This window comes from Lissotriton vulgaris, chromosome 3_1 (genome assembly GCF_964263255.1).
Source record: "Lissotriton vulgaris chromosome 3_1, aLisVul1.2, whole genome shotgun sequence".
In the NCBI taxonomy this organism is placed as follows: Eukaryota; Metazoa; Chordata; class Amphibia; order Caudata; family Salamandridae; genus Lissotriton; species Lissotriton vulgaris.
This window is the reverse complement of record NC_141689.1, coordinates 926,415,460-926,432,778: the sequence shown is the minus strand read 5'-3', so window position 1 is coordinate 926,432,778 and position 17,319 is coordinate 926,415,460. Positions and strand designations below refer to the sequence as shown.

General features: G+C 45.5%; 1 protein-coding gene across 1 annotated transcript in view; it reads right to left on the bottom strand.

Moving 5' to 3' along the window:
• LOC147727226 (annexin A1-like) overlaps positions 1–17,319 on the bottom strand; it is a 158,847-nt gene that overhangs the window by 129,707 nt on the left and 11,821 nt on the right. Inside the window, exon 2 of the mRNA XM_086961275.1 lies at positions 1,429–1,505. Within this exon, the coding sequence (XP_086817401.1) occupies positions 1,429–1,503 (75 nt within the window). The 5' untranslated portion in view covers positions 1,504–1,505. The remainder of the gene's footprint in view (positions 1–1,428; positions 1,506–17,319) is intronic.

Here is a 17,319-nt window from a genome sequence, read left to right as displayed (position 1 = left end):
CTTTTTCCAAGTCTGTATGCAATGACATAGTTCAGTCTACACAAGAACAGAGGAGATCAGCATGATGAGCATTTGCACAATTCATGAAAGCTAGGTATAATAGGTTCTTATGGTTCATTTGCATAGTGATATTATGATGAGATCCTTCCTGATAATGTCTCAAACAAGAGAAAGGTTTTGTAATTGCTACCTAGTAATTTCCTATCAGAGAGTGTATAAGTATTTTCCCTTTCTGAAAGAGTTTGGGAATATTTAGCTACAGTACAGAATAAATGGCTACAGGGGGTATTTCTAGAGTCCTGTGGTTAACGCGGGATAACTGTGCTCCTAGTTCAAAAGATGAGGCATCTGTTTCTATGTCAAACAATTGAGCACAGATGTAGGTGCACTTGGAAACTCTCCAACATGTATTGACCAGTCGCTGAATGTAACCTTAGGGAGAGAAGGCAGGTGGGAAAGTATCCATATTCAGGCTAGTAATTTGCCTGTTATGTTATTGGTATGTGCTTTTGGCTAACACATTCAAATACCTGACGTATTGTAAACATATTGCTAATTCTGTGGTTCGGTCCAGACCCTGGTGTTCTGTACTTTCTTATGGCATACTGTCCATACTGTCATAATTGTTGAAATGTCAATACAAATATTTTTTTAACAGAACTGGGCACTTCAGGATGTCCCAATATTGGTCTAGATGTTCATGTGGTCTTTAGTCTTTAGAAGGCTCGTTCCTGTTCTTCTGTCTTAGAAAGTGGAATTTATTTTTTTGTCAACTTGATGACAGGCTGAACATAGTACTGGAGTTTTTTATAGACTGCTGACAAAAGTTTGCAAAAACGATAAACCTTTGTACCCCGTTTACATCAAGGAGTTGGCCTTTCCATGACCGCTTGCTCCTAGAAAGAGTCCATACTGATTTCTTGCCTGGAGATTTTAAAAGCCAAGAAGGTAATGCCGGAACATTTAAATAAATATTTTCCGTTTTGGCGTACAAAGAGTTCTTGCTTTGTCAGCCTAGAATTGTTTTCACATGAACGCAATGTTGCATGTTGCGCTAAGGTGTCTGAATATATGAGAATGTCATCCAAACCGACCACCATATTCAGGACAATTGTCAGGTAAAAGCTCACAACAGAATCTGACTTGTGTAATAGCACTTTTCAAAATGTTTTTTTATGTTTACAGACTAACACACTGGTTGATATGTTGTTGCTTTTTGAATAATAAAATACAGAGTCAACGAGATTCCAAGTTTTTTATCAGCAGACCTAGAAGATATTGGCATAACAGGTAAGGGTGGAATCTCCATTGATAACAGAGGATAGATGTCAGTTACAAACGTGTACTACTCGAATCTTCTTTATTATTTGCTTTGAAAACGTTAAAAAAAATGTTTTAAAATTACAATTTGAACAAAGGTTAACTTACAGATTTTATCACGTCTCCGTGGTTGTTTAGGAAAGAAGCTCCCCTTAGGAAATCTGATATAAAGCACTTGGACATTTCTGAAAAGAATAAAATACATATTTTATTACACCACACACACACACATACAATTATTCATACAAAAGATCAAATAAGAAAAATATAGAGACTGGTGGATATGGTGCAGAGGTTAAGTGAAAAGACATAGGGCCCGATTCACAGAATGAACTTAAGACTCAATCCTAAACTTACTACTGTTTTGGTATTCACAGATTGCACTAACTACTTTTGGTATTCACAGAATGAACTTACTACTTTTGGCATTCACAGAATGCACTTACTACTTTTGGTATTCACAGAATGAACTTACTCATTTCGGTATTCACAGAAGTTAGGACTCCTAACTTTAAGACTACTAAATGCCTTCTGTGAATACCAAAAGTCTTAAAATTAGGATTTTTCTCAATTTAGTAGTAGTAAAGTTAGGACTCCTAACTTTAGGACTCCTAAATGCCTTCTGTGAATACCGAAAGTTTTAAAATTAGGATTTTTCTCAATTTAGTAGTAGTAAAGTTAGGACTCCTAACTTTAGGACTCCTAAATGCCTTCTGTGAATACCGAAAGTCCTAAAATTACGATTTTTCTCAATTTAGTAGTAGTAAAGTTAGGACTCCTAACTTTAGGACTCCTAAATGCCTTCTGTGAATAACGAAAGTCTTAAAATTAGGATTTTTCTCAATTTAGTAGTAGTAAAGTTAGGACTCTTAACTTTACTACTACTAAATTGAGAAAAATCCTAATTTTAAGACTTTTGGTACAGAAAGGGAATGGCATGTTAGAAAGAGATAGTGATAAAGAGATAGCGAGCGGCAGAGACCGACAAAAACAGAAAGATAAAGACCGATAACAGCAGGTACAGTCAGAAAACTAAGTCTAGACAAAGGCAGATAGATACAGGTAGAAATAGGGGTAGATAAAGACTGACAGATGGGGTAGATAGAGAAAGACAGAAAGAGACAGAGAAAAAGACAGAGAGGCACACCTGGAGATAGATGGTTAGAGAGATATAGATAGGGACACATAGATATAGATAATTACGGAAACAGAGTGGGACTGATGCACATAGAGAAACACAGTTAGATAGAGGCAGCTAAAGAAGGAGGAATTGTGGCAGAAAGACAGTTGCCTAGACAGACAGACAGTAAGATAGATAGATAGATAGATAGATAGATAGATAGATAGATAGATAGATAGATAGATAGATAGATAGATAGATAGATAGATAGATAGATAGATAGATAGATAGATAGATAGATAGATAGATAGATAGATAGATAGATAGATAGATAGATAGATAGATAGATAGATAGATAGATAGATAGATAGATAGATAGATAGATACCGCTCACTGAGTGAATCTTTCTTTGGCCACGAGGATTGTCCTGGATCGGCAGATCCCTGCCTGCACCTTTAGGCTGTTCCAGCTTCCACAACTTTTCACGACACCCGCTTCGCGGGTGCCGCTCATTGACCAAATCTGACCAACTCTGTTGCCACGAGGACTGTGTTTGCTCGGCTGTTTCTACCTGCTCCCTGAGGCTCTCCCAGCTGGTGTGAGCGGCTCCGCAGTCGGCGGATACTACACTCGCTCCCAGCAACTCACAGCTCAGGTCGAGGACTTTGGTTAGAACACTGCGCGTGGAGCCTACCGGGGGACTCCGAAGACCAGCATCCTCCATTCTACACAGCTGGTGCCTCTTCCCCCGGCGGCCACGCCCCCAGCCTTCACGTACTTTACAGGCGCATTCTCTACCGCGACGCGGGACGCGCGCGGGACGGAGCTCGGGGCGAAGACCGGGCAAAGAGCGGGCCGTTTGAGGCCGTTCGAGGACGGTAAGGACTGGACTGGGCCATACTCTTTGGCCCCAACTTCGTACTCCAGGCCCATCAGCCTGCGAGCCCGCTGAAGATACGGCAACATGTCCACCCGTGAGTATAGAAGTAGGGCAGCCAAGGGGAAGCTGAAAAACGGGACATTGGATGACTTTATTACTAGGACCAACATTGCCATAGACATGAAGATTAATAAAATGCAGCACAGGGTGTCTACTGAACTGGATGCAGCTAGAAGGCTATCCCAGGAGCTGGTCATGGCTAAAAAATCATCCCTAGGGCATTTTGCCTTTGCAAAAACACCTGAGCGCCCAGCGGGCTCAGCTCCCACTCTGACTGTGACACAGGCAGACATCCACCTGCCACCAGCTTTAATGCCCCCCACATCCAAGGCGGGGTCCCTACATGCATCCTCCGCCATCCAAAGACTATCATCGGGCGGGGTGGCTGGGATTGATGCTATAGTTGATGGGGCCCCTTTGGAGATGGTACCAACTGCTAAGCTTAAAGGAATGAGTGAGAGGACTCTTCCCACCCCCCAAAAGGGCCCCAACCACAAAAGAAAGCGTAACAATACTTCTGCCTACTCAAGAAAAAAGGCCAATGTATCAAAGGCCCAGTTACCCACTCAAGTATTACCCCAGGTTTCTCATGAACCCCCTCCAACGGGAAATATCTGCCCCCCCTGAATTAGAAACAGAAATTAGCTCTGCAAAACTGGTGTGCAAACACGATGATGATAATCTCGGAATTGAAAGGGAGAATGGTGGGGTACCATTATGTACTATAAAAGGGAAGGATGTGGAATTCTTAACAATTGTGTGGGAAACACTAAAAAAACTATTATCCCCCCTCGAAGTTAGACTCTCGAGAATAGAAAGCCAGCTGCTTGAGACTGAAAAAAGCATCCTAAATCTAGCCACCCTGACTTTATCTAAAAACAAACCCACCAGTCACTACCAACACCCCACCATTACCTGTTGCCACACCACTACCTGCTATTATACCATCTGAAGCCCCGGTGGCTAAACCCATCCCGAAACCACGGCATAAGGGTATTAAAAGTACTTCTGCTAACAGGGTAGCGGCGGCCACAAACCAGCCGCTGGTTCAATCTACACCAGCTCCGACAGTTACGGCTATCCCGAGGGCCACAGACCATAACATCCAACTATCCACTACACAGAGAACAAAATCCACCAAAAATCGCTATAGGGGCTATGTAGACCTTCCCCCCGATGTAAGACCATATGTAGTTGTATTAACGGGGGTGCCAGAACTCCCATATCAACAGCAGGAAGACTTTGGATCATTAAAAAACAAAGTAATCCATTGGCTCAATGTCAACAGGCCAATACCCCATCACCTAAGAAGTAAAATTCTTATGGTGCGACAGGTCCCTTGGATAGGCACGTCGCACAAGTCTATTTCAGGCGATTGTGAAATTGTTTCATTTGAGGATCCTAATACTGCACATTTCATTCACTCCTGGAGTAATAATGGTGTAAACTCGCCCATAGCATCCAGACCCTTAACTTACTTCTATCCGCCACGCACACATTCTAACATGGGAGGGAATTGGAACTGGATCCCGGCGAGAAAAGGGGTACAGGGGGGGCCACCCAATTACTGGCAAGACATAAACGGTGGGTGGATTGGGGCACCCACTTACAACAGATTTGGGTGCCTTGAGGAAGTGGATTGACTTACACATAGGTTCACGGATTCATCGTCACTGGCAGATCCATCCTGCTGCTCGGCCAACTCCTTGGGCCGATCTGCTCCTCCATTACTATATCACCCACCCGGAGATTGCAATCAAACTACAAGTGAGACTAGGCACACAGATGGGGATGCTGTGGAATACTGGGCGGGCACCACACTAACTGAGCCAATAGCCTATAAAACCAGCCACACAGATAAAGTTAAAATTGATCAAAATCATATGGACAACTCCCTTTCTGAGGTGCCGCTTAAAACATGTTTTGTGGTAACGGATGGACCATCCTTCCACCAGCAGGGCCAGTCTAGGATAAGCAGGTGTACTTTGGTATCCAATGATACTGATAAGATGGTGGCTCTCGGCGTAGTTTCCATACTTTACTGGAACGTCGCCGGATTGGCCAATAAATTGGATTCCCCAGAGTGGGCAGAATTAATTGAAGGACACGATATATGCTTGTTTCAAGAAACATGGGCCAGGGAAAAACAGTCCCGTACGGGATATGCTTCCTTTGAGATCTTGGCAAAATGGGGCGGGAAGGGAAGGCCATCAGGGGGCCTTTTGATCTGGGTGGGTTCACACCTTGGATGCAGGGTGAGAATCCTTGAAACCAACTCAGCGGACTTTCAGTGCGTTGTTTTGGAGTGGGCATCTGGTGCGAGTGTAGCATTGATTAATGTGTACTCAAGAGCGGTGGGGATAGCAGGCACTTCGGGGACAATTGAGGATCTAGCGTTGTTCCTTTATTCTGCCACTCTCTGTCCTTCGCTTATAGTTGGGGGAGACTTTAACATTCAGTATGAGCCCCTCCCGGATCATCTGGCAGGAGTAACTAGTGATGAGGATGATCTCTGGGAGATTCCCCCTCCCGTGGGCCCCCCCGTAAAGTCTTGGTCACCTCTTGTCACTCAAATAACATCTCTTACGTTCTGCCATTCGTTGAGGGCTTGCAATGGCCGAATCAAGGGAGATATTCCATCAAAACATACCTTCAATAGGCCAGGGCACGAGTCACAAATTGACTATATCCTGGTTTCAGTGAAAGACTGGCTTAAAGTGAGGGACTTTGGGATAATAGCTAGGACTGACAGTGACCACAATGTTCTTTCATTGAGATTTGCGGCCCAGGGATTGCCCATGGGTACCGCAGAAGAAAATTCAACACTCCCATCTGGCTTAGTCGCAACCAGCAACAGACGTAGACTTAAATGGTTAAAACTCCTGGAGAACCCCAATAACATCCAGAGGCTGTATGCGACAGTGGTCCCTTCCCTAGAAAAGGTTGAGGGTCTCATCCCTCAGCTAGCTATTGCCACTGACCCCCCTGCTCTAGAAAAAGTTAAGGCTACTATCCCCCAGCCAGCCAACACCGCTGAGTTCACTGTGCTTGGGGATACTCGTCCTGAGCTATGCTCTAACCTCGCAGAAGTACTGAACCCGGTGGCCAGTCGAAGAAGCCCAAGGGGAGAAGAGCCTCATGGTTTAATGCTTCTTGCAGGAGAGCAAAGGCCGTCCTACTAGAATCCCTTAAAATTCGGGAATCTCCTAGCAAGAACAGGGAAAATCGGTTGGCTTATAAATTCATCTTACGCAACGCTAAAATAGAATGGGACGAGGAAAACTGGTCCCAAATGACAGCTGCCCTCACACTGCGAGATGGCCGAAAATTTTGGCAAATAATGAAGCACGGCTCAGCTGAACCTCTACCGGCAGTAGAGGCAAACATAGCATCTGTTGTCTGGGAGGACCACTTTAAAACCTTGTATAGCGTGCATAATCCGGACCAACTGGCGACCCCATCTGTACTCTCAATGGTCCAACTTACAGAAAGTGCAGCCTCCAATGATGGATTTACTCTGGAAGAAGTCACTATGGCGATCTTGGGCCTTGCCGCTGGAAAGGCGCCAGGCCTAGACAGGCTTCCAGGTGACCTATATAGATACGAAGTTAAAATTTGGGCCCCGTATCTCAGGGTGTTGTTTAATGCGATCCTGAATGGCATGATGATCCCTCCAACTTGGCTGGGGGCAGAGATAGTCCCTATTTTTAAGAAGGGCTCCCCTCTGCTCCCAGCCAACTACAGGCCGATAAGCCTGATAGACGTTTCACAAAAGCTCTTTACTAGGATACTCCTGGACCACTTGTTGGAGTGGATGACGGAATTTGATATTCTGAGTCCCCTTCAAGCGGGTTTTAGAAAGAAGGTTTCAACTATAGATCAGGTCTTTCGGCTTGCCCTCATCTTTTGGAAAACGGTAGAGTTGGAGGGTGGCAGCCTCTACACTGTATTCGTGGACCTGAGGGCGGCCTTCGACCTGGTCCCCCGCAGAAAGCTTTGGGAGGTGCTGGCCAAACTAGGGGTCCCTAAGGGCTTGTTGGAGATGATCATTCGTCTCCATACTGCCAATTTCGCACAGGTGAGGTGTGGCAAGGAGGGGGCTCTGTCGAATAGGTTCCCCGTTGACAGGGGGGTAAGGCAGGGTTATGTGCTCGCACCGACCCTGTTCTGCCTCTACGTCAACGGGGTTATCTCTCACCTGAATGGGGTTGCTAACTCTGATGCTCCCAAGCTGGCAGGATCCAGGGTGCCGGCGATCATGTTCGCCGACGACACCCTGCTGCTTTCAAAGTCTGCGATGGGTATCCAGCGTGTCCTAGACGGCTTTGTGGATTTCTGTGGGGACCATGGGTTAGAAATCAACACCCTAAAGACTAAATTCATGGTGTTTAATCCCCCACCAAAATTCCGCTCTAGCCCCAATATCGGACAGAGCATACTTGAAAGGGTGAGAACCTTTGAGTACCTTGGAGTTATACTAAATGAAAGAATGTCCTGGCGCAACCACCAAGAGAAAGCCCTCCTCAAATTGATTCAGTACTCGGGTGGAATCATGAAGCTCATGGGTAACAATAAGTCATCTATCCGGCCCGTTGGCCCACCTTTACAGATCTATAGGGCACAGGCAAGGGGGGCTGCCATGTATGGGTGTGAGCTTTGGGGCCACGTAGGCTCCTCTGACCTGGTGAAAGAGGAGAATAAGTTTATTCGGAGGGTGGTAGCTCTTCCCCCTAGCACGCCCCTTGTCCCTTTAAGGTTAGATCTAGGGATGCGACCTTTGGACAAAGAACTGGCTTTGAGACCACTGGCTTACTGGCGTAGGTTGTGGTCTGTCCCAGAACTGATCAGTTACAGGCAGGGACTTCAGGAGGTGCTTGCTATGCCTAATGCAGGGAAAATCAAATGGCTGAAATTCATCAAAACCGAGCTAGAGGGCCTAGGCCTCCTGAGGCTGTGGTCTGACCCTTTATCCACCTGCCCACTTTTTCCGAAAAAGACACTGGCAAAGGTTTTTCGCGACAGTAAATTAATGGCACTCTGCTGTCGACTAAACCATGGACCACTAACTGAGTCATTTCTACGCACCAAGGACACCTACAGCTTTGAGCCAGCCCTAGATAAATTATATCCTCCCCTACTCAGGAAACTGTATTTGAAATGGAGGCACGGGTCCCTCCCACTACGAGAACTTACAAGCAAGTGGAGTGAACAAGCAGTCAGTGTATGTCCAGCTTGTAGAATGGCCAATGAATCTGAGCTCCATATAATTTTCTTCTGCCCGGCCTACAATGAGTCTCGTAAAAAATGGATTGTCCCCCTATGCAGAAATTTGGGATTCTCTGAGTGTTTGGCCGCGTTCAGAGTTCTGAAAAGAGATTTGTCGGATCAAATCGTCTTCGCAGTGGCTAAATATCTAGGTGCAATGTGGTCCTTGAGGAGACAATGCCTTAAAGCTGGTCACTGACTTTACTGTACTAAAATGTGAAATTTGCACTAAGAAATTTCCTAATGGACTCTAATGACATTGTACAGCCTAAATTTTTACTTCTGAAGTTTTATGAAATGTTTTAATGTCTTTTATGGTGAAAACTCACCGAAATAAAGATTTATGAATGAATGAATGAATGAATGATAGATAGATAGATAGATAGATAGATAGATAGATAGATAGATAGATAGATAGATAGATAGATAGATAGATAGATAGATAGATAGATAGATACATAGATAGATAGATACATAGACAGACAGGCAGACAGACAGACATCCAATTAAATATGCCTCTCACGTGCTCAGGCAAAATACTGTCACTCAGCCAACAAGGAAACGACCTAATGGCTGTTGCATTAACAAAAGTGAAAAATAGGGTGTATCCTCACCACCCAAGATGGAAGACGCTCCTTAGCAAGCTCCCGGAAAGGCACCCAGTATCAGCAATCATCCTGCTGCTGGCCACCTGTTTTGTATTCGCTGGGGGCCCCAGAACCTTTGTTGCTACCTCGTTTGTTTCCTTAATCAAAATCATTGCAATTTCCCCCTATTCTGGTGAACCTACTGCCAGCCACAGAAATCAAGCCGGCAGCAGCAGCCAACGTTGGGGTTTCCAGTGGTCTCTAGGGCACATGATTGGAGTGGGGCAGTTGCTACTGACCTGATGCTGCGTGGGCGGAGGCCCTCTGGGGTCCGCTGAACTGACTCCTGTGCTCCTGAATCTGAGCGCTTTCTTCAGCCCTCCTTGTCGTAATGGCCGGCTCTGTATCGTGTCTTCTGGCACTGCCACTGCTGAGGTAGGTAAGCCTGAGGGCCATGATGCCAGAATCCTCCCCTCACCCAGATATTTGCGCCATGCAGTGGTGTTACGGCAGACCATCTCCAGCTCTCCCCTACACCTTTTGACGCATGTGTCTCCTGCCTTGATAATTTGTATTGACTGAATGAGTTTCCCCCCTTTTTTGAGGTCATGCCTAGCATTGCAGCGCGCATGCGCTGTCGCTCTGCGAGACATATTGTGAGAGAAAAGATTTCAGAAGGGGGCTTGAAGCCCCGCCCCTCATTTTCATTGGATGGTGTCATTGTGTATGGTAAACGGTGGCCTCCGATTGAAAATGAGGCTTTTTTTATTCCCGACCTTTCTCCTTTTGGGACAGCCTGTTATATAAACAAACCGTGAAGCAAAGGATCCAGTCCGGATGGACCGTCCCAAAAGGAGACTCGTGGTGGCAGGTATGCAGCAACCGACTGTCAGGTATGTATTGGAAATGTGTTCGATTGCCAGATCACGCACTTTGCACTCCCAAAGCACTCTTTAGCACTGAGCTGGACTCCGGGCGTAGAGCCGCAGTGCTCCTCAGGGCAGGGCTGCAGAGGATGACACGTACTGGCCGGTGGCTATCGGCGGCGGACAAAATCACGGGAGCTCCTCCGTGGGTGAGTTCACTCATACTAACGTCACCACTCCACTGCATCTACTCACCGGAACTGGCCCGGCGTGTCCCCGTTGCATCAGACTTAGGTGTCCTCTGGCAGAGACGGACAGGCATAATCACCCAATCTAAACCCGCCCACTGATGGAAGTGAAAGCGCTTTAGGTAGTTTCTGCTCAGGGGCACATGCTGCTTCACACATCCAATGAACGTTCTCCTAGCCTGCAGATGACAATGCGTGGTACGGCTTTGTGGGACCCGATAGCCAATTGCTAACTGACAGGAACTCTCCTAGCCAATGACAGTGTACAGGCCCACAACCAACCCAGTATTATGACCATGATTGGCCTTGTGTATAGTATGTTTCTTTGTCTCTGATTGGGTACCAATAGTTTGAGATTCTATAAACTCTGGCTCGCTCAACATGCTATTCACGGAACTGAACCTGTGTTTAGAGAGAATAAATAATAACACGCTTCAAGCTCAAAGAACGAACTGTCCACATGTGGTAATCCTAATTTGAGCGCAGCGGTTTAGAACAGAGGTACTGCGGGGTATGGTTGAGTACATCTGTGTCTAGTAGAGTAATGAAGTGACATGCATGTTGTGAGTGGGGTTTAGCAACATATGCATTCTTGCAGTTGTAGCCCTTGCTCACTTCAGTTGCTGTAATTGAACGAACACCTCTGGTACAATTATGTTTTGTAAAGGAAATGGCCACGAACGAAGAATTGTGTTGTTTTAGCAATTAATGACGGTGTCATCGAGTACTCTTACGATTAGAACTTCATTGTAGTGAGGTATATTTGGCTAGAATTTGTGCTATTACAATTTGTATAGTGCATAGGCTGCCATGAGTATGATGTTGCACTTTAGGTAAGCATGGCGTAGAGTGAGGTCCAAGATAATTCAGTCTGTCGAGGCGAGGGGTACGACGAGACACATTTTCATACAGTCGATGCAGTGAGATGTGAGCGAGAGAGTATATGGATACAAGGGTGCTTGGATATTTGTGCTGTAGTTTTATGCTATCAAGGTGCATCAGGACATGGATGGTGTTATTTAGCATTTTTATAGCACTCGGGTTTCACAAGTATAGATGTGTACCAGTGTGAGCCTGGTACCAGTTATGTTGGAATATGCTGAAAGGTCCATTGCTGCTGTCGAAGTGCATTAACATTGAGCCAAAAGGAATCATAGATGGTCCGTACTCTCCAGGCTTACCGTAGTGATCCGGGGTTAGAAGGGTCCCTCTGTCCTGAGCCTGCCTGTTGGTAGCAGTTTTCATGCCTGATTATGCTTGTAAAGTAAAGTTTTACCGTAATACCTTAACTTCTTTTTATTATGTATTACTTCATACCACAGTCCTGTAATTTCTAAGCACCATAAATAATAATTGTTTCTTTGATCTAATTAACAGACATCTGATAATGCAAACGTAAGTATGAATTACCCACAGTAGTCTTTTATAGAGTTCAATTTACCGACACACATTGGTCTTATTTGTTTGCCACTGTTTCGAAGCTCCTACCATGTGCTGTACTAGGAGCAAATGGATCTCCAATTATATGTCATGTGTCATTCCACACCTTTGCAAGCTTATTGCCTTTGTTGCCTTATGACGTCTACTGCCACCCTTGTAATGCCATTTTATTGTCATCTGGAATGTGTCTGTCCATCCCTATCCTTTCTGGAGTTGCATCTTCCCGAACTGGAATAATTACTGTAGGTAGACACATTTTTCAAGTTCTTTACTTTGTTCGGTGAAGTTAAGAAGTATTATGTTTTTCTGTGATGTCTTTCTGTAGGAGGTTGCAGAAATAGCTCACCATGCTGTAGTGGGAGTTGTGGTGGGTCTCCAGTACATGTAAGCTAAGATTCAAGCCCCTTCCCTTTCTATTAGTAGTAGTGATTGCACCATCAAGGCGGTGTCACTGCTCTAAAGGTTCACTCAATAACTGGAAGTACAATACAACCTATCCCACCCATGGGTATTTGTAATATCGACTCAGAGTCCTTATTCCAAAATGAGTGGATATTAAGAATTTTAATGCATTAGATTAATGTGAGAAGAAAAAAAAGACTAATGAAAGCCAGTACCATTTACAATACAAAACTCATACTAGAACAAATGCAATGCAATTGATTTTGCAATTACAATAAAGTGAGCTATTGCCATTTTGCATTACACCATTTAATTAATGCTTCACGAAGGGAAAAAACACCCAATAACATTTACAATGCCAATAGCTCAAAACAATGTCATTGCGAGACCTATTGCATTGTAAATGCTTGTTTTCTTAGGGACTGGGGCATCTGGATATGGAGAACAATTGAGCCTTGTCTGTCTCCGGGGGGGGGGAGGGCGCAATTGAGGCCCATTGGAGCCAGAGCGATTCCCACTGGTATAAGGGGGCCCACAGACTTGGGGCCTGCGCAGACGGAGGTCCCTGCGTCTGCTTCTAATGACTCTTGACTGGGCCCCATGATCATTATTAATGTTTGGGAGTTTTTGTGTGTTCTGGGGTGCACTTCCCAGTGCAACAGTTTAGCTGTGTGTGCTGCCAATGTGGTTTTGTGGTGCAAGTGGCCTGAACTTACTCTGGAAGATTTTAATCTCCATGTCCAACTTCCCCATGGGTATACACCAGACCCCTTCTCCCAAATGAAAATGGGCATATACACCACCTCCATAATTGAGGCCCCTAGGCACGTTGTAGAACACCAGATGGCTTCAGTTCCCTCAGATGCTTCACACACAAATCTATCTACAGGCCATACAAGCTTTCCAAGTGGCTCGTGAGACAAGGTTTTTGAGGTGGGTGTGGATGTAGTTCCCTTGTGCCCGGACTTACATAACGTGATGGGCAGGGTCTCTGATGCTGAAGGCCAATTCTTTAAGCTAGAGGATACCCTTCATGAGCTCAAATCTACAGTCCACCATTTACCTGCTTCTACCAAACTTCCGGAGAAACATGTGGAGAATGCAGAAAATTGTGCTTGTAGGAACAATTTTTGCTTAGATGGATTTCCTGAATAAGTGGAAGGGACAGCACCTGAATGGTTCTTGGAAGAGTGGATCAAGTCCAGGCTCCCGTCTGATCATCTCTACTCTTGATTTGTATTAGAGCACAACCACAGATCCTTGGCACAGTGGCCTTCACCAGGTGCCCCCTGCAGGCCCGTTGTGGCCGGGATTCTTAACTACAAAGATAGGGATACCATTCCCAAGGCAGCAAGATAGCAGCCGCCCACATCCTTTCAGAATGACCACATCCTAATTTTTCCGAATCACACCTGCTGGTCCGGAATCAGTGAAAAGCCTTTGGCTCCTTCAAACATAAACTTCCAGCAATTAACTTGTCGTAAATGCTGATGTTTCCTCCGAAATTAAAGGTCCTCCTTGACTCCCCTCTTTTTTTTTTTACTCCCCAAAGGCAACTTGAGACTAGGCCCATGGAGTGCAGAGATCTTAAGCCTCACTCTCCACCATCCAACTGAGGAATCAATGCTCTGCAGCCAAGTGGGCCGGGTCAACAGCATTCCAGGCGGTGACCCAGTACTACAGTGGGCATGAAGATTTCATCTGATGAGAAGAGTGGTAGCTGGGATTGGGCGGCCTGGGAGACTGTTCGTCTCTAGAGGGAGCACCCCCATTGTCCGCCAGCCCTCGACACTGATGGGGGCAGAGCCTTGGACCCAAACTGAGGTTTCCATGCTTGGGTCCTTATCCTGGGTCCTCATCGTCATTGGACTTTTGGTTGTTCTCTCCTTGTTTTCTGCTTCAATATTCTTGGCCAGCAGCTTGGAATCCTTATACTTTGAATAATGTACTTGGGGGAAGACTATCTTTCTGCGCCTCTTATGTTACTTGGTTCTATGAGGGAGACTGGGCGACAGATTCTTCTTGGGAGGTAGTGTATGGTGGGGGGATTTGTGGGGTTTGTTGGGAGTTTGATCATTCAGCTCTGTTGTTTTGTTTTGTCATAGTTTTTTCCCCTACACAGTACGTGCACTCATTGACTTTATTTTGACACTGATGTTTTTATCCATGGTCTCATTCAACACCAACAGTGGACTCTGCTCTGCTAGACATCTTATTCATTCCTGCTCTCAGTTAGCCACAATAGATCGATGACGCTATTTACCACTATGACTTGGAACCTCAACTAAACAATCATATTTAACACAACGCTGTGCTTTGCTTTGCTAAGCGCCATTTCTCCACTGTATTATTTCTTCAAAAGGCACACCTCTTTGGTACATGCTGCCTGGTTCTTGCTTGCTTCTAGTACGACCGGGTTTATTTTGCTACCCTGCGGCCACACTAGGGGTTCCCGAGGTGTCACCATCCACCACCACAAATCCTTTCTCCTCTCTGTTACTCTCTCAGTGCCAGACAACAAAGGGACATATGTCCATGTTGAGGTTTTTTTGAGGTCAAACACCACAAGTTCCTTAGCATGTACATTAGACCACACTGAGTTCAGGTGTCCCTGTGTCGCCTCCAGGATGCCATTCTGGACCTTCCATCGGTTCCCACCATTATTGATGGTGACTTTAATACTGTAATGGATTAAAAGCTAGATGTTTTAGAGCAAGGAGGACACACTAGCAATCCTCCCTTTCGCTGAGAGAATGTGCAACATCTCTGCACCTTTATGATGGTTGGAGCTCATGGAATCTGTGTGCAACTGAACAAACTTATCTCTCTGCTACCCATGACAGTCATTCTAGGATTGATTATTTCTCCCTCCCAGCCTTGGACATCCCAAATGTGGGATCCTCATATATCCTGCTCCATGGTATTTCCAACCATATCCATGTTATGCACACTATGGCCAGCGGGGGAGTAGCAGACCTCTATAGTGCCTCACTTCTTGGTGTCTGGTGGATGATCAAAGCAGTAACCTCTTAACAAAGGAGCTTTACACATACTTTGACCTCAATGTGGTTCAGTGGACTATGCAGGTACCATCCAGGTGACTAATAAGGTTGTCCTGTGGGGTAGGCATACTGACGCGGTCAGGCCCGCACTCAGCATATTACTGAGCTGAAAACTGAACTTTTGTCTCTTGAGTGGCATTACCAACAGCTTGAAGATGCGTGCTCCTTACGGCAATTGGAAGTTTGCAGGTCCACTCTCCACCAATTTTACCCGGAGGAGACCAAGCAAAGTTGGATGGCTGCCACCAGCCATGTCTATGAGTTGGGGGACATTGCAGAAACTCTTGTACTGGCTAGCCGCAGGTGATGCTGCCTCTTGATGAATCCCCTTGATTCTGAACTCTGCAGGACAGAGCCTCACTGCCTCCTTGGACATTGCGGCCTAATTTGCCTCTTACTATAGCTCCCTTAACAGCTGTTTCCACAGCCCCAAGTGGGAGGAAATACGGCCCCTGATTGCTGACCTTCCACTGGCAACTCTGACAGCAGGGGACAGGGCAGCCCTAGATCAAGCCCTGATGGTGGAGGAATTGGTTGCTACAATTGGTACTCTGCAATCAGACAAAACCCTGTGCCGGTTGGCTTTCCGATCAAATATTATAAGAAATTCTGGTCATTGCTCTCCCCCCATTTTTTCATTTGTTATATGGAGGCTGTGAACAGGGGTCATTTCCCTCCTAAGCTAAACTGTTTCACCGCAGTAGTTCTCCCTAAAGCTGGCCCCAGGAGGGGTGCTCATCTTAACATCTGATTTCTCTCATTATGCTGAAATTAAATTTTTTGCAAAGATCTTGGACAATTGTCTCCTGCCGCTGCTACCCTCTCTTTTTGATCTAAATCAATGTGGCTTCATGCTTTACCGTAGCACCTGTCACTGCATTCACCAAGTGCACATTGCCTTAGAGCATCGCCTGCGCTTTGGAGACCCGGCTGTACTCCCACTTCTTGACTTTGAAAAAGCTTTTGACTCCCTGGACTGGGGATTTCTTTCTTAAGGGCTCTACCACATGGCATTCGGACCTTGGTTCCTGTCCTTTGTTAAGGTGCTCTATGCTTGTCCCCAGGCACAGGAGATGGTCAATGTAATTCTGTCTCCTCCCTTTACCATACACAGAGCCACAAGGCAGGGATGCTCTCTCTCTCCACTGCTGTTTGCCATGTTGATTAGCTTTGGAGGTGCTAGTTCGCTGCAACCCTCAAGTATCTTAACTTTCTATATAACCTATGACTCATTAGCTTTTTTATTCAGAAAATTGTGATGTTGAATTTACTGTTTGGCGCCTTTTTTTCAAACAAGGAGTTTCCAGAGAATGAACTACCTGGAAGACCGCATTGCATTGTACTTTTCCTCTGCCAACCACATATCACTGGGACATGGCTCCTACTAATGCTTTGGCGAGGCATCGGGCTGGTGGTTGATTGGAACAAGTTGCTTCTTGTACCTGAGCGGGGTGGTGGCAAAGTCACTGACTGGCAGGATCGCCTCCTTAGATTGAGTTTTACCAACCTGGGTCCTATCGACACCGCTGGGTCTAGGAGGTATCATGCGGATATATCGATCCTTGGTCCTTAACTTTCCGGATTCCTTCGGAGCCATTTAGACTAGGTGAAAGGGTTGGGTCAATATGCTGGATGACAGTGATTAGAGAGATGCCAAGATGGCTCCACAAGAGATAGTTATTCCCTTTTGTCTGCTCCTGATTCAACTAAAATACCTGCATGTTTTATATTTTATCTAAAGCGCTTTTGGAGAATGGGTGTGCTCCCAAGCCCCACTTGCCACAGGTGCCTGTGGATTGGAGGAGACTTATTTCATATGGGGGCATACGTAGGCAATTCTCTTTTTTGCGATTCTTAAATAACGATTTTTAAGGAATCGCTATTTGAGAATTGCAAAATGGAACGTTGGTAAAAATGCGCTATTTTTTTGCGAAGCTCCAAAATTCCTTAATTGCGATTAGCAAATTGCTAATCGCAATTAAGGAAGGAGTGTCCCATTAATTCCTATGGGCCAAGAGGCCCATAGAAATGAATGGGGGTACATTCTCAAATTGCGATTTTCTATGAGA